At 43.7% G+C, this 24,380-nt stretch overlaps 1 protein-coding gene across 1 annotated transcript in view; it reads left to right on the top strand.

The window, feature by feature from the left end:
* The first annotated feature begins 21,059 nt into the window (after positions 1 to 21,059).
* The window catches only part of Dnah11 (dynein axonemal heavy chain 11), a 298,504-nt gene continuing 295,183 nt past the window's right edge, over positions 21,060 to 24,380 (top strand). The window contains exons 1-2 of the mRNA XM_032908348.1: positions 21,060 to 21,350; positions 23,176 to 23,319. Coding sequence (XP_032764239.1) covers positions 21,060 to 21,350; positions 23,176 to 23,319 — 435 coding nt within the window. The remainder of the gene's footprint in view (positions 21,351 to 23,175; positions 23,320 to 24,380) is intronic.

A 24,380-nucleotide genomic window follows, 5' to 3' on the forward strand; every position in this document is an offset into this window, starting at 1 on the left:
GAAGAGATTCCATGACCAAGGCAACTCTTATTAAGGACAACATTTAATTGGGGATGGCTTACAGTTTCAGAGGTCCAGTCTATTACCATCATGGTAGGAAGCATGACAATGGGCTGGCAGTCATGGTGCTGGAGAAAGAGCTCAGAGTTTTGCATCTTTTATCTAACTGCAGCCAGAAGAGACTGTCTCTTCTGCACTGGGCAGAGTTTGAGCATTAGGAGCCCTCAAATCTTGCCTACACAGTGACGCACTTCTTCCAACAAGGCCACACTTACTAATCGTAGCATTTCCCATGGGCCAAACATATTCAAACCACCACACCAAGAGAGCCACATTCCTCTGGGGAAATGCAGCATTTGGATTTGGTCACTGAGATGAGACACCATACAGTTGCCTCTGGACTTGGCCCACAAGGGAACTAAAAGCACAAGGAAAGCCTTGTACCCCTCCAGGCATTTTGTGTCTGCACCTTGGCTGAGGGCACCAAGATACAACATTATCCTTCACCTTTTTGCTTAACTCACACCATATTCCATAAACAGCAAATCTCGTGGATAGGCAAAGGCCCAGAGATCACCAAGTGCACGATTTGTTGATACCTTGAAGGATGGGAGCAGAGACAATGATGGCTTTAATGAAGCACAGCTAGAGCCCCATTTTGTCCAGAACTGCTTAATTGTGCAGAATCCTTGCCCTCTACTAAACTTAAACCTAATGACATTATCTTGAAGGTGCAATTGGGAGTAACTAGACTCTTTATTTATGTTCCTATATTACCCTCTGAAGAAACCCCCTCCCTGTGCTTTTCTTCACAACATGTCTTTAACTGTCGCATGGAGGTTGTCGTCTGAGCAAAGCCTGTGGAGCATCCAGAACCCGGCTTCACCTTAAAAGCCAGGGCAACCATGCAAGAATTCACTCTTTATCCCTGTGACATAAGAAGCGGCCTTTTGGATGTAATCATGAAGTTTTATCTTTTCTTTTTCACTGCTGAAAATGCAGTTTTTTTTCCTTGCTACTGTTTGAAGATTCTCTCTTCAAACAAGTTAAAATGCCTTATTGGCACGGTGTTAAGAGGTGGGTCCCTTGAGAAGTACTTTGGTCACAAGGGTGTGACCTCACAAATTTATCCCCTCCAATAAATAAGGGAATGGGCTTCTGCTCTGATGCATCCAGTGCTCCTATGGGCCTACCTTGCTCCCTTGCTCTTTATGTAGAGACTCAGCAGGAGCCTTCACCAGGTGCTGACATCATACTCCTGACCTCAATGCCTAGAAGCCTGAGCCAAACAAGTTTCTATTCTTTACGGATGAGCCAGTAGCAAAAGGACTGGAAGGCCTTCCGTTTTCTGGCAGGGCACTGTCCTCTGTGAAATGGCAAAGGTACAGCTGCCACTTAGCAACTATGACACTGTGACTGCTAAGTCTTTGGGGACCACTGAACGCAACGCATCCTCATCTCTCAGCCTTCGACTCAGGCTGCCAATAAATCCTGAACATTCAGAGCTCTCCTGGGATATAGGCGTCTTTACCATGGGCCGCCATCTGTTGGATTTTCTGTCAGCAGCAGCAGGAAGCAAAGATTCCTATCTGACAGGAAGTAGACACGATATTAGATGGGTTTTTCCGCTTCTGCTTTCTTGCCCTTTGCTCTTCTCCCAGCCCTCTGGGCCTCTCCACAGCTCTGGGCAGGTTCAACTCTTTTAGATACCCTGTCAGCCTTGAAAAGTCGGATCGGTTGACGCCAGAGAACAATGGATGTATCAGCGTAGATGCTCTGTTCACTTGCCTCGTTCTATTTGAGACTGGAACAAACAGTGTGTCATGACTTCTAATCTTAGTCCTGAAGACTTAAATCTGACCTCTTCCTCAGTGTGTTCACCAGTGATTTTACTTTTCTGAAGAAGATATCTTATAGTCACCTTACTTAAGGAAAGTATTTGATTTCTCAAAGTGTCAACTTCCTCAGTTGTCACATGATACAGGAACCATCTCTGCTGTCACCGAGAGGATGACGTGAAACTTGTCCTCAAATTCTGCTGCGGGGCTGTGTTCCTTGTCAGAGCTCTTGCTGGCCACTCTGTCTAGGCACTCATTTTATAAGAATTGCCAGTGCTTTCAATAATGTGTCCTTCAAATGCCTCAGTTTGGCTAAATTTTCTTTAACACTGACCTTGAAGTCCACTCTACCCAAACAGCTGATTCCATTATTATTTATTTATTTTTAGTTTTTTTATGCAATGTTTTTGATCGTTTTTCCTTTCTCCAGCTCCTTCCAGGTCCTCTCCACCTTTCTACCCACTCAACTTCATGCTCATGCTTGCTAAATGCTGCCACCCCCCAAACCCTGATGATCAAAACAAACAAACCAATAAGAAAAAAAAAACAGCCAAACAAAATACAGCAAAGATTCCCACAGAAAGAACATGGAGTCAGGCCTCCCCTGGAGTGTGGTTGATATACCCAGTGACACTTCACTGGAGACCACTGGTTTTCCCCTTTTCCCAGTAGGTATCCATTGCAAATCGCTTCTTGGTTAGGGGTGAACCCTGTGTTCACTTCCCATTCTTAGTGCTGGTTTGTCTGGTTTAAACCAGGGCAGCAGGGTTTGTGTGCTACCACAGTCTCTGTGAGGTCATACCTGTGTCAGTCCTGTTGTGTCTGGATTACACAGTTTCCTTGGAGATATCCACCACCTCTGGCTTTTACACTCTTTCTACTTCCTCTTCTCATAGATCTCTGAGCCTTGAGGGAGGGTTGATGAAGACATCCATCCCATTTAGGGCTGAGTGCTCCAGAGTCTCTCATTATCTGCCCCTGAGCACACTCATCTTATACCTCTTCGTTTCTGCTGTAGTATTTGTCATAGCTCTCCATGCAACATGGCTTCTGACCAAGGGACTCACAGCCAAAGAATAGGCAACAGGCCCATGCTATGGAATTCCCTTACTCTGACCGCCCCCACCCCCTCCACCACTACCATCATCTGGAAGCATCTGGCCTGGTAGAATGGCCTATTAAAGACACATTTACAATGCCAGCTTGGGACAGTGGCATGGAGAGCTGGGGCAGGGTCTCTTTTGCATATGCTTTAGATTGGCATTCAGTATGTGACAGTTTCTCCACAGCCAGGACTCATGAGCTTCACTTGGGTGAAGATGGAACTGGGTCCTCTCCCCATCACCAAGAGTAACCGACTAACAGAAGCTTTTATTCCTGTCCTTGTGACCTTCACTCTTCTGGCCTACAAGTTTTATCTCCAGAAGAAGGAAAGCTTCTTCCAGGAGTCACAACAAGCAGTCAACTGGAAGATAAGACTTTGCCTTTGGGGGGCTCCTGATGCCCTTGATCAATAGGAATAACATTGTTAGGGAGGTGTTTGGGCTGGTCTGGTGCTGCTGTGTATTCAAACACTAAATTCTGAACCCCAAGATCTGGTTGTCCCCAGGCAAGTGAATTCTCAAGTACACTACTGGCCTTTGTTATATAAACCTTGCTCCACAACTTAAAGCTATTGGTTAATAAAAGGCTAAAGCCTATGATGGGGCTGTAGAGAGAGAAAGGAAGGACTTGAGAATCAAGTGAGGAGTCTCAAGAGAGACGGCAGAAGACAGAGAGAGGAGGAGTCTGACATGAGGCCTAATGGATCATAAGCATGTGGCCAGGAAAAGTGGACCCTGAGGACAGGCTGATGGAATGGAAACAGTTAGGGCAAGACTTAAACAGCAAGTAACATGGGGCCTATGGATTGGATGTAAATTAGACCAGGTCAGGACCTGCTTGATCTATGCTTACAGCTTGTCAAATAAAATACCAGGGGTGTGTGTGTGTGTGTGTGTGTGTGTGTGTGTGTGTGTGTGTGTGTGTGTGTGTGTGTGTGTGAGACAGAGAGAGAGAGAGAGAGAGAGAGAAAGAGAGAGAGAGAGAGAGAGAGAGAGAGAGAGATTTATAAGGGTTAGCTACAATATATAATTCTTTTACAGGGAAGGGTCATTCATCCAGACACCAGGAGGAAGTTGGATTACTTTTCCACATAGAGGGAATGTAGAGTGTGTCTGAAGTGTAGGATATCCTTTAAGACATCTCTTGGTCTTACCATGTCCTATGATTAAAATCAATAAGAAACTACAATAACCCTCTGGGCAGGATGATATTTTTCTTATCAAGAATGGACCATCCATTTAGGTAAAGAGCCAAGACCTTCTGAGGTGCTTGGTGAGGGTAGAGAAACTATGGAACAAGTAGTGAAGAATGTAGTTTTAAGTAACAGTTTAAGGCCACCTGACCAGTTGCTGCACTAATGAGGATTGTATGAGTGCTTGTGCTTTGTTTTGTAAAGAGTAAGTGTGGTATCCCCACTCATTTCACTGCAATCTCTCTCTCTCTCTCTCTCTCTCTCTCTCTCTGTGTGTGTGTGTGTGTGTGTGTGTGTGTGTGTGTGTGTGAGTGTGCTCTAGTCAAAGAATGAGGAGGGTAAGTAAGCAGGTGTCTATGTAATGCCGTGTACAAAGCAGAGAGAAGCACCCTCTACTGGAGGGGTGGAAAATTGCATGGTAACAGACCTGGTTCTTTGGCAGTATATTAGATGCTGACTGAAGTCCATGGAACTTCTGACCAGCAAACTCCCTGTGGTGGCTTGAATAAGAACGGCCCCCATAGGATTATATATCTGAATGTTTAGTCATCAGGGAGTAGCACTACTTGAGAAGGGATTAGGAGGTGTGGCCCTGTTGGAATAGGAAGTGTATCACTGGAAGAGGACTTTGAGGTTTCAAACTAATCCCAAAGTCTCTCTTCCCGATGCCCGTGGATCTGAATGCAGAACTCTCAGCTACTTCTCTAGTGCCACCATGCCCTCGCCATGATCAGAATGAACTAAACCTCTGAAACTGACGGCCCCAATTAAATACTTTCATTTATAAGAGTTGCCATGGCCATGGTCTCTTTACAACAATACAACACTGACTAAGGCATTCCCCTTCTTGTTACTGGTGTAAGAAGCTGCTTAGGACGACTACCAAATAGGTCTGAGCTTCCAGAAGTCATTATTTGTGCTTCATAGGAGACAAGCGAGGCTTTTAGGGAAGGGGTGCTCAAGGCAGGGTTTCTTTGTGTAGCCCTGGCTGTCCTGGAACTTGCTCTGTAGACTAAGCTGGCATGGAACTCACAGAAATCTGCCTGCCTCTGCCCTCCCCCACCCCCCAAGCTCTGGGATTAAAGGTGTGCACCACCACCATCTGGCTCTGTCTGGTTGACCTTTTTGAAGACTCTAACCTGTGTGCTATCCAAACCAAACATGCAACACTTATGTCAAAAGATACCCAGGAGCACTCTGCATACATGGAGAACATATTTTCTCCTTTTCTTCTAAATTCATTTTTATGTGTATGCATATTTTCCCAGCATGTATGTCTGTACGCTACATGTGGGTCTTGTGCTCACAGAGGTCAGAAGAGAGTCCTGGATGCCTTGATACTGGAGTTATGTGACTGTGAACCACCATGTGGGTGTTGGGAATCTAACCAGGGTCCTCTGCAAGAGTAACAACTGTTCTAAATGGCTGAGCCATCTCTCCAGACCAATGGAGGACATTCTGAAGAGTCCACCATCTGGAAAACATTTTCAATCTCAGAAGAACAAACGAACAAACAAACAAACAAACAAACATTCCTCTTCTTCATGTCATGGAATTTCAGAATGTTAGATTTTTTTCTCACAGAGTCAAAATATAACTAAGTATAAGATTGTGGGTAAAATAAAAACAGGATAGAAATCAAATATCAGCTATTTTTTTTTTCATTTGCTGTAAACTTTAATTAAATGTGGGCTATAAACCATAAAGTTAGAATGTCTCAGTGAGTAAGTTTCAACATCGGAAACTTCATAATGGCTCTAAATACACTTGCTAAAATGTATCTAGAAAAAAATACATTTGTGCATATATATACTTACTTACACTATGCAGATTTTGGTCCTGTCTTTCTTCACTTTTCTACCAGGTAATATAACATTGAGATGATATCAACAGTTTAGTATGTTAAAATCTATTTTAGTTTCTTTTAGTTTCTTTTAAAAGCATAGAAATATTGTAAGAATATGTTTTTGTTTTAATAGGGGGCTGCTTGAGGTTGTCCACGGCAGCTGACTAGATTTGCCCTGTGCTGTAACAGGGGCAAGATTCTGCCAGCTGCAGAAACTACGTGATTGTGTGAAATTTGGAATTCTGGGAATTTTTCAGAGGGTGTATTAAGTGCTAGAGCCCCCAAGAGGTGTGGATTTTCGGTGACTGGTTGGTTGGTGGCTGGATTGTTGTTGATCATGTTTTGTTAAGTACTCATGTGCAAAGAAGAAAGGGGAGGAGATTAGATATCCTGAGGGCAAAGATCAAACTGGCCCCAAGGAAGTTGACACCCCCAATCAGCAGGAAGTAGTGCGATGATAATGTTGCCCCCTTTCTGACCCCTGACATTATCCAGGGATCTCTTTCCTTTCCGCTCCATCCGTTTTACTCTCTTATCTAGTGTTAGGGGGCAGAAAGGGTGGAAGAAAGAAGACCCCACAGAGTCGCAAAAGATAAGCTACACTATTTTATTATATAAAAGTCATAGGATATTAAAAGGCTAACCATCTGTTCTAGTTTGCTTTCTGTTGTTGTGATAAACACCATGGCCAAAAGCAAGCTGAGGAGGAAGGGGGCTACTTGACATTACAGCTCACACAGTCCCTCGGAAAGGGAGGTCAGGGCATGAACTCAAGGCAGGATCTGAAGCAGAGGCCTTGGAGGAATGCTGCTTACTGGCTTGCTCTCCAGGTTCACATTCAGTCACCTCAGTCAACCTCCCAGGACCATCCATGTCCAAGGTGGCATCGCCTATGATGAACTGCCCTGTCCTCCTTCAATCATTAATCAAGAAAATACTTATAGGCTAGCCTGGTGGACTTTTACATCAGGAAGAATCGTGCAGTTTGGTTGTGGGGGACAGTTATGCCGTGTTAAGCATATTCATAACCGTGAGATGGTTATTGCTCTCTTCATATGGAATTAAAATAACATAAAGAGGTGTGGCTGAGGTCAGGTTGACAGCTATGACTTGTGATGATTAATCTTTATTGTCAACTCAATTGAATCTAGAACCACATTTAAAAAAAAAAAATGTCCTTCCACATGGGTGTGGCACCACCTTACAGAACCAGCTTAGCACATCAGCCATTCTGCCCTTTCTCCAGGCCGATTCTGAGCTTGGGAAGGTGTGGATGAACTGCTAACTGTCACAACTCTGAATCTCCAGTCCTCTCTTACGAAGTGAGGATCGTTGCTTCTCACACTGGTGGGTGTATCTATCTTATCATCGCTGCGGCTGCCGTTGCCGCTGTCCTTTGCAGACTCCCGAACCTAGCTTCCTTCCGTGGCTTTCCAATGTGGGCTGAAGACAAGCACCTCTCCAGGAAGTAGCTACTAGGCTCTCAGCCTTCCATAGACGTTGTTGGATACCCAGCCTGGGTTGCATAAGTCAATCTAATGAGTCCCCTTGTAAATGGATGTTCATTCAACTGTCTCTGCCCCTCTGGCGAGCCCTCCGTGTGATACGAGAGATCTTCCATTGTGCGTTCCTCAGCACTTAAATCGTGTGCTCCGTTCTTCTGTGGCACAGAGACGTCTGTTGCAACTCTTTCCTGTCCATCTTGACCTTTCCCTCTGGTTGTCACCAGAGTGTTCTCTGTGTGTCTGCCTTCTGCAGATTGATGGGATTTTATATCACTTTGTAATGATTTTCTTGGTGTCCTCAGAGAGTTTTTAATCTGTGGTTTGATGTTTGTTAATCTCAAAAGGATTTCTCAGTGTTATTTTAAAAACATTTCTTCTCATTAATTCTCTATTCGCTATCTATTGTCTCAATCCTGTCTTAGGGTTTTACTGCTGTGAACAGACACCATGAACAAGACAACTCCTGTAAGGACAACATTTAATCGGGGCTGGCTTACAGGTTCAGAGGTTCAGTCCATTATCATCAAGGCTGGAGCATGACAGCATCCAGGCAGGCATGGTGCAGGAGGAGCTGAGAGTTCTACATCTTCATCTGAAGGCTGCTAGGAGAAGACTGGCTTCCCAGCAGCTAGGAGGAGAGCCTTATAGCCCACCCTCACAGTGACATAATTCCTCCAGAAAGGCCACAGCTCCTAATAGTGCTACTCCCTGGGCCCAGCACATACAAACCACTACATAGACTGACATCATTCTGTAGCCCAGAGTCATGAAATCCTTTCTCTTTTTCTTTTTCTCTTTGTGTTTCATTTCCAGGAGTTTCTGTTGAGCTGTTTTCAAGTTCACTTAACTCTGTGTTAAATCTCCTGATGATCTTGTCATAAGTACTCTTTAAACAGTGTGGGTGCTTTGTTTTAGCATTTCCATGAGTTTTTTTTTAAAAGGTTTTATCACTTTGATCAAATTACATTGTGATCTTTTCATCAGAAACATTAAACTACTACTCATAATTATTTAAATTTTCCTCCTGAGAATCCTGATATCTTTGTCATATCAGAATCTAGTTCAGTTGGTTTTGTTGGCATCTCTCCTTCTGGTCTCTGGCAGTGTTTTTGTTTGAATGTCTGTATGGGTGTGTGTGTGTGTGTGTGTGTGTGTGTGTGTGTGTGTGTGTGTGTGTGTGTGTGTGTGTGAGATCTTTTACAGCAAATCCCTTTATACAGAGACAGGGATAAATGGTGTGCCCACCTGAAAATGGAACACCAGTGTTTGCTGTTCTTTCTAAGTCTCTGAGGGGAGAACAGGGTCACTGGGTCATAAGGTCTAGGTTTGGGGAGTGACTCCTGCTGTGTGGCTACCCTCTGAGTCCTTTAACAACTGTGCTCTTGCTGAGGCCGCTTTACCAGAGAGTCTTCCAGTGCCTGCTTGACTGTTGGCTGTCAGTGTTATCTTGCTCAGTCCTCAGAGTGTCTTTGGATGTTCCTGCCCACCATTGTCCCTGTCACACAAAACTGGTCATGAGACTGAGAGGTCTCATTTCCTAGTTAAACCTGACTTCATTAGGCACAGTACAGTGCTGTTGGCTTTAAGTCAGGGGCGGCGGGGGTTGGGGGGTAGGTGAAAGCATTATAGTATCCTTGCTCCCCACCTCCACTCAGCCTAGATACAATGTACTCCTTCTTTTCCCTAGGCCTGGAGCCACGGTCGGCTCACAGCAGAGCATGGGGCAGTAGTGTGCTGCCTTGTGCTGGTTTCTGTCTTCCTTTCACCCATCTTGCTCCTTTCCTGGTATGTGAGAAGAAACCACACAGCCCTTCCAGTGTTTCCTCTGGAAACACAACACTTACCTGAGTCACCCACTCACTAGCTTTATGTGTCCCTCAGAATGCAGAGGACAGGACTACCAGATAGCCTGCTGCCTTGCAAGGATCTCCATTCTGAGTTTCATCATTTTATCTTGTGTGTGGACGCGGACACAGGCGTTTGTGTGTGTTGGTGCGTGTGTAGGCAGGTGGGTGCATGTGTGTGTTTGTGTGCGTGCCTGCAGTGTAAGTATGCAATATTCACAGGGCCCCAAAGTGGGTGTTCCATCCCCTGGATCTGGAGTTACAGATGGTTAGCGAGCCAACCTGATAGAGGCACTAGGAACAAAACTGCACTCCTCTGACAGAGCAGCAAGAGCTCCAAGCTGCTGCCATTTCTCAAGGCCCTGTCCTGAGACCTAACTAAGATTTTCCTCACTTTCCTGATGTCCTCACCACTGCCTTCTTAAAAGTACCTCAGACCATTTGTACAACAAACCATGTTAGGGAAGAGACATTTCCTGAAAGTGTTGCAGCTTCCTCCCACTCTCGTATTTTAAGTAATTATCCTGTCAACAACACACTCGTTTCTAATTTTGAACTCTTTGCAGAAAGCGAAACTAAGCAATAATTTTTAAAAGATAAAATGAGATTTGAGTTTATATTGGAACTTTAATTTCAAAACCAGGTATAAAAAGGTTTTTATTTAGCTTTGTCTATCTTATGTCTGATTATATTTCTTATCCTATGTCTGATATATATATATATATATATATATGTGTGTGTGTGTGTGTGTGTGTGTGTGTGTGTGTGTGATTGTGTGTATATGTGTGTGGACACGTGTAGTAGTGATGGTGGTTGGTTTTTTGAGCCAGAGTTTCCTGTAGCCTAAACTGGCCTCAGACTTGTTATGTAGATGAGGCTAGACTTGAATTTCCACCCTCATATCTCCACCTCTTTAGTGCTGAGATCACAGAAATGTATGACTATACATGATATAGTTTTAGTTTAGATTTTTGTTTAAACATCCGTAGTGGCTACACCTGTATACATTCCCACCAACAGTGTAGGAGGTCTCCTTCCCCATCCTAGTATCATCCTTGCAAACATTAAAAAAAATTTACATTTATGTGTGTGTGCCTGCTCATTTGTATGTGTACTATGTATTGTGTATACTATGTGCATGCAGGTGTCCACAGAGGCTACAACTGAAGCTAGAGTTTCAGACAGTTGTGAGCCACTGGATGTAGGTTCTGGGTACCAAACTCAGGTCCACTGCAATCTCTCTACCTTTGTCTTCTTGATTCTGGTTGTTCTGACTGAAACGAGGTGGAATCTCAATTCAATTACAATTTTCAATTCATTTGCTTTTGTGTAGAAGCTCCTTCCCCATCCTCAGGCAATATCAAGGTATTCCCACCAATTAAAAGTGTTGCTGGAGTGTGTGCCATAGCTGACACCTGCCCTGGGCCATGATACTACTCTAAAGGGCCTTTCCAGGCCAATGTGCACTACCAGTCCAGGTGAGCTCAAATTACTTGTGGCCGTGGACCACTGAAGGTAGGGTTCCCTGGCCTCTGTTGAAAGAGCTCCTTGTGGGCTAGAATAGGACTCTTCTTGCAACTGCCTGACTATCCAACATGTGCCTCTACCTGGTCCTCAGTCGCTGAAGAGCACTCCCTTACAAATGACTGTGAGTGCCAGAGAATCCAGCCTGTGACAGCTTTGTGTTCATGATGCACAGACAGCCTTCCAACATGATCCACCACGGCACAATGATGGAAAACCCCTTCAAGATAGTATGTAACTTGTGTGTGTGCAGTTCTGTTTGCCATTAGGTTAGATTTACATCAGGGACATGCTATCTAGTTGCTACTTTAAAGTCACCTGAAATCATTCTGATTTCCCACTGACAATGCACAGTGAATGCATTGGTTCCATTCACTTTTGATTTTTATAGATTTTGATTCAAGTTTAAACTTTTGTATACTTATGTGCTTTCAAGTCATGTATAGGAAGAATGTCTTCCTCCTTCCTGTCCCATGTGTAAACACTTTTATATTGTAGTTTGGGGGTTATTCTATTGCGTTTATTAAAACAATATATGGGCAAGTGCAATATTACAATCTTCTGCTTTCACGGATGGAAGCTACAATACCTCTCATTTCTGGCTGTCAAAAAGCTATCTTAGAAAGCACTCCAGGAAGCAACACCATCCTTGTTCTTTTGTACAGCCTTATGTGACTCCATTGTTACACGCCTTACACACCTTATCTCACACTTCGACCAACCTCCATTGTTGCACATTTGGCTGCTCCAGTTTGACAGCATGTGATGTAGAGACTGGCCTTGTGTACAGTTTCCTAGAGGAAAGCTCGCTGCGTCAAAGTTAACACACGGGTAACTTTTCTAGAAATTCCTGAGTACTCTGGTGTTGTATCACCTTGAGTATGAAGAGGTGATGGGTATCAGTGCCCATTTCCTCAGCAGCGTGAACAGCTTCCTCCTCCACAGTGAAACAACACACACAGATTGGGTTACACAGGCCATGGAGCTAGGGAGGTGTGGTACTCTTGCCCTAACGTGTAAATTATAAAGCTAAGAGTTTCTCTTGGTCCTTACGTGAGATGCTACTTTCTTTTAGTGGATGGTGTTAAACACAGGCACACAACTGGCCAAGGTGTAGAGAACAAGACACTACAGAATGCTCAGCCCTAAGTGGAACATATAAGTGTACCCTCTCATCCCAAGGGGCGGGGATCACTGCAGAAGAAGAGGAAGTGGAAGGAGTATAAGAGCCCGAGGTGCTGCATGGCCAAAGGGAACAGTATCTCCTGGGCACAGCAGGGCAACTGCACATAAAAGCTCCAAGAGCTCCCAGCAGCATGTACACGGCCTATGCAAGCCCAAGTCAGATCAAATCCAGCACAAGATGGGGAGTTGGGGATAAGTGCCACCCTTACCCATGAAACGACTGTCAATTGTCACTTTTCTGTTGGAGTGCTGCCCTAGCTAAGTCAACCATGCGTAAGTGTAAGACCACACGTCCAAGAAAATGGAGGCACAAAACTGCCCTGTGAGGTAAAGAACGGGGAAGTGGATATTGGAACTGTTAGGGGAGGGGATGAATATGAAAAGAACCTATTGGGTGAAACTCAAAGAATAAGAAAGTTTTAAAAAATAAAATCATAATATTTGTACTATAGTTTGTATTTATCCTTTTCTTTCGTAAAGAAGCCACGGCATCTTTCCATATGCTTGATGTGCACCTCTCAATGACTTTCACTTCCCACTAGCTCCAAGAGAAACTTGGAAATGAATTGTGTAGTCTGGGCAACCGTGAGTTCCATTAAAACTTGGAGTGGGAGTCAAGAAACAGAGAGTGGGACTCCTGGGTGAGACAGCAGATTACCTTGTCAAAGAAAACAGTCAAGATAGTACGCAGTGTGCTCATTTCCTCCAAGAGACAAGGTCTGCAGATGAACTCATCAATCAGGGAGATCTCTGCAGGGGAAGCAGGTGGGAGTGCTAAGAATTGGGGGTCTAGCTGCGGGTCATCTCAAATCAGCTCCAAACTGGTTGAATCAAGATGGCTGGGTAAGAACAGTGTAACCTGGGCTGGAGGAATGATGGTTCTTACATATTCTGGACCTGAGGGATAAAGAGTCAAGGTGCAGTGCAGGGGTTCAAGTACACCAGCAGGAAAGGACTTGAAACCACACAAAACATGGATCCTGTGTAGACCAAGGACTCCTACTCTCATCCTCTGCCACCCCTAGCAGCAATGAGATCTTAGAACTTTGCCTCTGAACTCAGTGAAGTTCATTAATTCACTCCATAAGTACCCTTTTAATTCCTTGCTCTCTGCTAATCTCTCTGGTGTGTGTGTGTGTGTGTGTGTGTGTGTGTGTGTGTGTGTGTGTGTGTGTGTATACCTACCTATGTGCCACAGCAGTTTGCAACACTTGTTCTTGCCTTGCTCTGGTAGGTTCTAGGATGGCCATTTATGCTTTTCTATCCGTTCTACTCAGGCCTTCTCTACTATATTGTTCACTCATATCTCATACATTTCCATCCATTGTTGAGTCTGTTTCTTTCCTTCATTCTTTTCCCTTCTCCTTTTACTCCTTAATCACATCTGTCTACAGCTTCAACTATTTTTTAAAATCTGTGGATTCTATCAGTTTCCTGGCTTTCTCTACCCAGCTAACTTTCTGTTTTGATTTTCTCAAAGTTGATCTGTGTCCCTGTCCTCCCCCATCCAACATGTAACCTTAGTCACTAAAATCCAAGTACACACCACATTGTCCTTTATTGTTTATCTTTATTGGTAATTGAAGTCAAAGGGGTCACTGGCATCATTTGGTTAATATAATTACTGTGCTTGTTCTTACAGTTAATATTCCAGTCAGAGAATGATATAGATTCCATGATAGGCATTTTGATGTTTTGAACCAAGGAGGCAAGAGAACCACACCCTCCTAGCTTTATAGCCTTTGTAACCCAATCTGTACGTGTGGTTTCACTGTGGAGGAGGAAACTTCACATCGCTGAGAAAATGGACACTTTCACCCATCTCTACTGCATACTCAAGATGATACAACCCCAGAGCACTCAGGAATTTCTAGAAAAATTGCCCATGTGTTATTTAGATTCAGCATTTCATGAACTAAGCATCTCAGTTCCACCATATCCAAGACCAACTTGAGTATTGTAACTGCTTCAACTGAAAGGATACATCTGACTACAGAAAAGACCAAGCAACAACAACAAAAATCCCTAATGAAGAAACATGAAAAACCAAGGCAACATAACTCCTGCAGAACTTGACTGATCCTACAGCAATGGCATCCAGTTAGTGTAAGTTAGATGAAATCCCAGATGGAGAACTCTAAAGAAATCGAAGAAGAAAATAAGCTCCCAGTTAGGAACACACAGAGCTGAAAGACATGATTATGGCAACACAATCTATGAAAGGGAATTCAACAAAGAGAAGGAAATACTGAAGAAAAACAAACTGAAATACTAGAAGTGAAAAACACAGTAGGCCAAATAAAAAGCATCATGGAAACTCTGAGCAACAGAATGGTTAAGGAGAGGACAGAACAGCTGAACTTGACAAGGTGGAGGAGCTGGAACGATCCAGCAAGGATACGGATAAAATAATAAGAGGGTATAAGCAGGAATTCTAAGATACACACGACACTGAAAATACCAAGTAAAGATAACAGGTGTGAAGATAGAAGGGAGTCTCACTCTACAGGCATAGAAATCATTTTCTAAAGAATCATAATAGTGTATTTCTTAAGAGAGAGTAAAGATGCCAAACCAAATAGAGGAAGCTTTTAGAACACCAAACAGACAAGACCAGAAAAGAACCTCCTTCACCCTAGTAGAATCAAACCATCGAATATAAAAGCAAAACAAAAGAACAAAGAAAGTATATTGAAAGTGGCAAGGGAGAAAGTCCAAGTCACATATAAAGGCAAATTCATGAGAATGACAGTAGATTTGTTAGCTGAAAAAAGCTCAGAAAGGCCTTAGAAGGATGTGCTTCACGTTCAGGAAGATAACAATGGCCAACCCAGGCTAGAACCCAGACTACTATCTAGCAAAGCTACATGTCATACTTGAAGGAGAAACAAAAATTTTCTGTGAAAAAATAGGTCAAAGGAATGATAGCCAACCTACAGAAAATATTTGTACTTGAAGGGATTATCTGTATTCATGAGAAAGGCAAATCCACCCATAAGGCCAGAGAAAAGAACAGACCATGTTGCAATAATTTGTAAGCAAGAGAGGAAGAGGGAAGAACCAACCACGAACTCAGCAAAATGGCAAGAATCAGTTCATACCTTTCAATAATTGCTCTGACTACCAAGGGTCTTAGTTTCTCAAAGCAAAGCACACAGGTTAGACAAAACATCCATTTGTAGCCTCCAAAAAATGTACCCTACTACCAAAGATAGGCACTACCTCGTGGGGAAGGGACAGAAAAAGAGTTGTTTTAGCAAATGAACTCAGGAAACAAGCAGTTTTTGCTCTTCTAATTTTTGACAAAACAGACTTCAAACATAGTAAGAGAAGATGCTCTTCATATTGATCATGGGAACTGCACCAAGAAGACATTACAATTCTAAACATAAAGGCCCCCTGATCACAGGTGCACCCAATGTTAGAAAATAATACTACTGGATGCAAAGTTACGTATTAAACCCAACATAACAGTAGCATGTGAATTTAATACACCCTTCACCAACTGACAGGACATCCCATCCAAATAAAACAAAACAACAACAAAATGATCAAAATCATAAAAGGGAGAAATACTTGCATTTTAAATGGCATCACAGACCAAGTGAGCTTAACAGAGATCTACAAAATATTCCATCTAGATGCTAGAGAAACACAATTTTCTCAGCACCACATGGAACTTTCTCTAAAGTAGATAATATGCTAGGACACACAGCAAGTTTAAGAAATATAAAAAAAAATGAAGTAATTCTTTGTATTATATCTACTCACAGCAATAGGACGTCTACAAGTCAATGAGGGAAAGCCTAGGTCACCCACGCATTCGTGGAGATTACTCAACACATATTGACCAATGAGTAGATCCCAACCTTGAAATTTTAGGCTTGTGTGTTTAATTTGGAGTGTCAGTAGGGCCGGTGTTGGTGTGGGGAGTGGGGATAAGGGGCCTTAAGGGAAGGAGAAAGTAGTAGAACAGAAGTGATATAAAAGTAGAGGTGGGTAAGATAGGACTGCTGTGGTAAATAATAAAAATATGGTGTGGGGCACCATGTAGCAGGCCACACTACCTCCTACAACTCTCTGTCCCCAGCAGGCTAGCCCCATGCAGTGGCCTCCTGCCTCAAGGCTCTCTTGCTACGGACTCTGTTCATATTCCCAGCAACCTGGTAAAATCAAAAATCTAGAAGCTTGTAGTTTATCAATCAGATTTATATCAGTAAATTTCCACACCACGAAAGATCCGCACAATAAACTCAGAGCCCATTGATATTGCTATAAATTGCCCACCTAGATAAAACAAATTGTCCTGTAATTATCCATTCCTTATAAGATATTCATAGATACCTGTGGCTATTTAAAGCCACACAGGGTGGGTCATTCTTCTTCTCCATCTTCTCTTCCTTCTCCTCCTCTCTCTCCACCCCACCTTTCGAAAACTCTGCCCCTGCCTTTCTTTTCCATTGCCCAATCACAGGCCTTGCCTTATCTTGTACCTGCTCTCACCGGCATATAGACATCAATCCACACAGGACATGGATTGCTCACTGAAACTTGCCAACAAGACGCTTGGAGAAGACGTAAGGACTTTGGTTGCAGGATGTAAATAAATCCAGCTGGAGCTGAGCCAAACACTTCCTCCCAGTGCTTCATTTTTTTATGGCTCTGAAAGGTGTTATGAAGTCTGCTAGGGAGAAAAGTGATTGATGGTCTTACCTATCTATGAACTCTGTGAACTCCATTACAAACCCACCAGGCTGGATATGCCCACCGGTACAGCAGCAGCATGGCTGTTATGAGGATAACCCGCTGCTTTCCGATTGGCTCCCAGGCCTGTTCCACCAGAGGGAATTCATGCCTAATACTGTAAACATCTATGCCAACTCCCAACCTCCAACCCCAGGCTCAGAAAACACTAAAAGATGGGGCTAAAAGAACATGAAAAGAAATAGGAATGGAAGCAATGCTATAAAACACTGTCTTCTGGACACGAAATGACTGTCGTACTCACGCACTCACAGCAGTAGTGGTTATCTGCAGAGTCTAGGCTCACCAACAGCCATCATTAATAAGGGTGGGACTTGCAGAGCTCCACACCTCCCTGAGGACTGTTAGGCAGTTAATAGTTGCTGGAGGGAGCTGGGGGAGGACTCGTGATTTTTAGTGGACTATCTCTGCTAAATTGTCCTTACTGGATTAAATAGCCTTTCACTCATGCCCAAGCAAACAATCCTAACTAAGGCCAATGGGGGGGGGGTACAGTTTGGGGTTGGAGGGAGAGGTGAAAGTTGGAGAGACCTTATCGGGAAGACCAGAGGTTTGGTGGGAGTGGGAAAGGGGATAAGAGATTGGTTCCCTGTAGCAGCGGGCTACTTGAGAATGTTCTCCCCTAAAGCACAGGAGACAAGCTCCACCATACGAAGTCATCTGGAACCTGTGTTACCTCTGCTCACATCCCATCACTGAAGGGAAGGTGAAGGGAGGAAGTGTTTGCTGAAATGTTGATGATTTCCTATGTCAGGTGAGGAAACCGAGGCACCCAGAGGGGAAAATGGCTTGCTGGGATCACACACTTAGCACCTTGTGGGTGACCTTCCGGGCTTCATGGGGTTTCCCAGGGAAGGCAGAGATGGGGGTGTTGGAGGTTGTGGTGGCAGAGGTTGTGATTTGGGGGGTGCAATTGCTTACTTTTGGTAATATTTACCTTTTAAAAAAACTCTTTACTATCCTAAGGTTTCAGGTAATTAACTCCTGCTGTGTGGCATCAGGGAATTAAGGAAAGGATTAATTGTTAGAGTTCCTTTCTCTCTTGCCCAGGAGTCTCTTGCCTGCCAGGTGAAAAGCCTGGAGTTTATTCTCTGTGAAGCAGAGAGAAAAGAGAAGGAAAACAAGGAACGAATTCAAACACACACACATAGACGCTCGCACGTACACACATTCTAGATGTAGTAGAAATGGCCACACCACCTTTCTTTATTGCTATTAACAATTTTTATAGCTTTTTAAACAGAAAGTTCTCTATGTAAGGAAGAATTACCTCAGAGATAAAATGTTACACAGAAGGGGAATTACAGAGAAGAACCTGTAACAAGTTCAAAGCAGTGTTTCATTCTATAAGCACCTAAGTCCAAAGCAAGAGTTTTCACATGGCCTTGCCTTATCATAGTGAGTGCACACCTGTGGCTTCATCCTTGGTCCTGAATGTTTTTCCTTGAACACATATTTGTCCCAAGCCTATATCTCTTTTTAGTGTGATTATGAAAGCTTATTGCCTGGTTTATTATGCAGCCTTTACTTACTACTATTCTCTGAGGAGGGGTGAATTCTATTCTTGAGTCTACCTTTATTACATCTTTTTTGGCAAGACAACTAAAACCATCTGAAAACTTTCTAAAATTGTTTGAATCAAATCAGGAATTCTGTGAAATCATTAATTCATCTAAGCAGCATTAATTCATGAAAGTTTATCTTTATGTCGATCTGCAGAAAATCTGCTCAACAGGGTAGGCTAATGCCAGGAATCATTATACTATGTAATAGTGATAGGAAAAGGCATTTTAGCTGCAAGAAGCAATCCTGAGACGAAATTTCTCAAGGCCCTGCAACTCAGAGTTTACCATCACAGCCATGCAAAAATGGTGGGCCATCTCCAGAAAAGTCACCTGCATGCCTTTAGCCTATCCTAGGTGGCTCCTGACAGCACCTGATAGAAATGGAAGGCAAACCCAGGTAGACCAACCTCAGTGCAGCCAATGTGGAGCTAGCTTAGACAACGATGTGAGGAGAGACGCTTAGTGTGCCGACATGCTGCAGTGCTCAGCAGCAGGGCAGGGTTTGGCACCCAGTAGGTGTTTAATAAGGATTTTCTTGAGAAACCAAGTGAACTCAGCATGGTACCTGCTTGGTGTTTTTAATCACACTTGATACAAGGAGGGAAAGCATGTCTTTCTAAGTGATGATTTTATTACTCTAAGGTACAAATTCTCTAGGGAAATGTATTTCTTTTTTTTTTTTTTTTTTGTTCTTTTTTTTTTGGAGCTGGGGACCAACCCAGGGCCTTATGCGCTTCCTAGGTAAGCGCTCTACCACTGAGCTAAATCCCCCAGCCCGGAAATGTATTTCTTAATATCTACTACAACGAAAGACTCAGACTCTGGCTTTATAAAAGCTATATTTTTATTTGTAGATATTTGCTAATTACAGATGTAAATTCTGGAAAAGAAACTATTCTGCTAGAGAAAACTCAATGACAAATTAAAATTGCACTGGCCTTTGTGAATATGCACCGAGCCTGGCAGGCTCCCTTTACAGCAACTTCACTGTTCTCATGGCTGCTAGTGAATTAAATTCTTTGCTACATTTTCATTGGCTATTTTGTTACATTTGAGTCCTTGAAAAGCTTACTTTAATACTACTAGCCTTATTGTTCTAAATTTTCCCTTCCCAAATTGAAAGTAGTTTATTGACTTATAATTTAAAATAAATGTATTGATTACATAATCATGTGTGTGTGATGTGTGTGTGTGTGTGTGTGTGTGTGTGTGTGTGTGTGTGAGAGAGAGAGAGAGAGAGAGAGAGAGGTGTGGCAGGCACCTGTTACAGGTCAGAGGACAACTTTGGGAAGTTGGTCTGGCCTTCCACCTTGCTGAGGCAAGCCTTCTCTAGTTTCAGCTGCTGTGTACTCCAGGATAGCTAGTCTGTGAGCTTCCAGGTGATTCTCCTGCCTCAGCTTCCCATCCCATCTTAGAAGTGCTAGGTTATAGGAGCACACCACCAAACTGAGCTTTTATGTGAATTCTAGGGCTACGGTTGTGGTAGCCAGGCTTACGGGGCTCAAGCTCTGAGGCAGTAGGCCATCTCCTCAATTTATTTATTTACAGACAGTTTCTCTGGTACCAGAATTAGGAGCATACAAACCTAGAATATAAGGTCAAGGGAATATAAACTCAGGGTTAATCTCCCACACCTAGCTTCTGGACACTCCCAAGAGACACCACGAATCACAAGGCAGATTTGATGATGGCTGTGACATCTTTATGAAGGCTTTCCAGAAACATTTAAAGCTAAGAATCTGATAATATAACCAGAAAAACATATAGATGGATATGAGAGGCAATATTCCCAAAGGAAAAGAATGTTCAAGCCTTACTATAAATACGGATGAATTATCAAAGGCAATAGTCCTTTGGCAACTCCTGTTGGGAAGGAAAGGGAATGGGTGAAATCTATTTAGTTCAAAGACTCTCTCCCACTTCAAAATTCTGACTACTTTAATAATAAGAATATCAGCGAATGACGGATAAAGTAAGATTTCTGAGCGCTGGGGATGGAAGTTAGGGCTTCGACTATGCTCTGCCACCATCCTACCTGAGATAAAGTTCGTACCCTCAACTCTAGCATTTGCGTTTGATGCATTTGGCCTTTTATAAAAAGCTCATTGCAGTCTCTTTGGGGGTAAGAATCAGGATTTGTGATGCCTAGATCTTGGACTTTGACAATTAGGAAAGTAAGAGAGTTTTTTGTTTGTTTTGTTTTACTGGGACACTGTCCTCCCAGGAACTTAAAGACAGCAATGAGGAGGTCTACCGAATTACTTTGGGGCATACTTCGCCCACAGTTAAACATTGAGCAATTATGCCTGGCTTTGTAGGGACCAGATGAACTAACCAGGGCAGCAAATTTAGCAGGAATATCTGCTCAAGACAGTACTGCTAAATCCAGAGCTAGTCCTGGAACATTTCTGGGAACTCTAAGATGCCCAGGGGGTGAAAACAGAGAAATCCAATGGTTCCCTGGCCTGATTTCCTCTGCCTGGAGGCGCCAAGCGGCCCAAGACTCACTCCTCCCTCCCTCCTCCGTCCGGGGCTGGGGCGGGGCGGCCATCTCCCTGGCAACGGGACGCGATGCAGTCCGGGCCACCGCGCCTCCAGTGCTCCTGGCTCTGCGGTCAGAACTGCTGGCACTGCCTCGGGAGATCGCCTCTGTGGCACAGGACTCCGAGAATCCTCGCTGTCTAGGTACGAGATGGCAGCACAGAAAGATGGGGCCGTGCTGCGGCTCAGCCCCTCGGAGCAGGAGGACGAGGAAGACGAGGAGGCGGAGGCTGCACGGAGAGCGCAACGCTTTGCCCTAGACCCGCGGGTGCGCTTCCTGGGAGGCCGACTGCAGCAAGCGCTGGGGTTCCCAGAGGAGGCGTGGGGCGAATATCTGGAGAGCGAGGACCACCGGCAGGTCCTAGGAGACTTTCTGGAGAGCAGTGGTCCTGCTAACCTGGTGTTTAGTGTCGCCCCGGGGTTGCTCTCGGCGTCCCCCGAGGTAAGGCGCAACTTGAGAGGATGCGGGCTGTGGGATTTAAAGTCCACCTCCTGGTCTCCGTGTCCCCTTGTGCACCAGCTCTACAGAAAACACTGTACGTTAGTTTTCTGCAAGGGATGCCTGCCGAAAGAGATATTTGTATAAAATGATGCAAGGAAACTAAGGCAGCCTGGGCTAATGGTGCCAGGAGAGCTTTAAGGGCCAAATAACTTCTGTTTCAGTCCTCGATGGAACTCCACAGTCTTATTCTTTTAAACAACTCAAGCTAAACCCTTATAGCGTGAGTTGTTTCAGTATCTACTTACTACATTTTGTCCAGGAAAGAAATAATCGAGTTCTAACAAAAAAAAGGGAGCTGGAGCAGGCTGGACTGTGGTGGCGCTTACTATATTAACTTCTGGCACTTGGGAGGCAGAGGCAGTGGCAGAGGATGCAGGAGGATCTCTGTGAGTTTCTGACCAGCCTGGTCTACCCCGTGAGTTTCAGGACATCCAGGGCTACACCATGAGACCCTGTCAAAACCACAAACTAAACAAACAACAACAAAAATCAACAATAACAACCAAATAAGACTGACTGGTGTCGTTTAAAGCACAAAATAAACATGCTTGTTTCGTAATTTAGATTATTAGTAATTTCTAGAAGCATTATCTTGGCAGTTAAATTGTAAATTCCTTTTAGACGATATATTCATTTTATTTTTATGTGTATGCATGCTTGCCTGTGTGTATGTCTGGGCACCTTGTGAGTACCCGGCGCCTATGGAGGTCAGAAGAGGGGTGTTGGGATTCCTTGGAACTGGAGTTACAGATTATTGCGAATTACCACCATGTGGGTGTTTGGGAAAGGAACTGTCTCTCTACCCCCCAAACATAAGTTCCAAGTAAAGTAACCTCCATACTTGTTTGTAGCAGAGGTGTGCTCTAGAAAGTTACTTATCAATAGAACTCTAAAAACTTGTGTCCAATTGCTTTACTTTCTGATGTGTTTTCCTTTAAAACTGATGTCACTTCCATGGGTGTGTGTGTGTGTGTGTGTGTGTATCCTATAATTTGCACAGGCCTCAGGTTTCTTCCTTTGCTTTCTTTTCATTCCTTGCCTAATAGGTTATCTTTCAGCAGTGTTGGACTTGGGATTCATGTTGTAAAGGGGTAACATCATCCCAGATGTGGTCATTTAGGACAGGTATGAGGCAAGCCCTCAGAATATTAGGGAGTAACAGGATGTTTACATTTCAGCTGCGTGAGTTTTGAATAGCTTTGTTTTAGTATTCTCCTAATTATAATTTTTAAAAAAAAGTTTATGCCAGACAAGTCAAGAAACCTAAAGTTCTCAGAGCATAGAAGCTGAATAGTGTAGTATTTACCAAACCAAACAAAACAGAACCCCTCAACAGTTACAGGAATGTTAAACTATCTTGGCTAAACACTTCTGTTCTTTGCCTTGATGGCAGAAATGAAAATTAACCCCTTGTGACTCCATTTGGTTTATTTTCAAACAAGAGAAAAATTATCAAAAGGGGGGAACTCTCACTAGGATTGAAATGTTCTTATGTTTGGTTTTGTTTATGAAAATCTTACAGTATATGCTGTTTAGGTGTAATGGGCATGTCTTTGACAGTGATATTGTAAAAACGGTAAGAGAATCCTACCTTTTCCAGGACACGGAAGAGCAACAGAGCAACCTTGTTTGTAAATATGGGCCAGAAGCCAGGGTTTTACTTCCTCTGTTGGCAATCTGTCTGCAAGTGGGATACAGCAAATCCTGCCTGTTAACAAAGAGGCTCTGTAGTAAACTTGAACTAATTATCTTGCGTTTGTTCCAGATTCCAAGAGATGTGAAACACAAGCTGGTTTATTTTGCAAAGAAGACGACTGGGAGCACGGGAGAAAGTGATTTCTCCCAAACCGTTTTGTTTGGAGAAATACCCAGGTCATTGCTCACACATGTAACTGCATTCCTAGATGAGGTACTGATCTGTCTCCAGTATCTGAGTGTTTTCCTTGACCTCCAGACACCTGGCATTCGTTGAGACACTCTGTCTCCTTAAGTAGGAGAGCGTGGGGAGACAGCAGTGTCTTTGGCCAGGTGTGCGAAGTGATTGGGTTCAGCTTGTATTCTGAACTCATTCACTATCCACTAGTACTGACTAGCCTGCTCCCCATCAGATCATCTCTCCCCTGTCTCTCCCACTCCTCCCTTACCCCTTTCACAATGCTGGAGGCATTCACCTGCCCACTTGAACTGTGTAAGGCACTACAGACAGAATAGAAATGAGCTTACACTATCGTCCATTTTTTTCAGATTCTGTTACAAGGTAGTAACTAAATGGAGTTTCACCTGTGTCAGAGAATGGAAGGCAGTAATGAAGTCACCAATTGCTCACACATTCTCTTTCCCCTGTGCTGAGTCTGGTGGGTGTATTAAAGGATTGATCATCAGCATACAGAGGGGTGTTGCTTTTACAACCTGGGGCCTCATAGGTGGAAATTAGGTCACTGAAGGCTGTCCCTTGAGGGGCTTAGGTACCATGGCCCCTGTTCTCTCTGCTTCTTCACTGCTGTGAGATGAATGGTTTAGTTTGCCATCTGTTCTTGCTGTGATGTGAGGCCTGAGCGTGGTAGAGACCGTGTCCTATGGACAGAACTTGGAAATGAAAGTCAAGGGAAACCTATCCTCCTCTATCTTCCGGATTTTGTAACAGTAACCAAAAAACGAACTAACCTACCCCTTGAAATGGCCAGTGACATTTTAACATGTGTAGGCGCTTCCTCCTCAATGCCTGGTCTATACAGACAGACTCAATTGGTCTGGGCCGGGGTAAAGTCCAAGATGCGTGGTTTCTCACCTGATGCTGTCTGTTCAGACATTTTGGATGAAAACACCAAAACGGCTGTAGAGTGAGAATGTTATTTTTTAGACTCTGCTGGATATTAGACCCACCTGGTTGGGGGCATGGTGCGCTTTGGAATGAACCAATCCTGAGGGCAGTCCTCTTACTGGTTAATTCAGAACTCCTGGGATGGGAAC

This window comes from Rattus rattus, chromosome 7, assembly GCF_011064425.1.
Source record: "Rattus rattus isolate New Zealand chromosome 7, Rrattus_CSIRO_v1, whole genome shotgun sequence".
In the NCBI taxonomy this organism is placed as follows: Eukaryota; Metazoa; Chordata; class Mammalia; order Rodentia; family Muridae; genus Rattus; species Rattus rattus.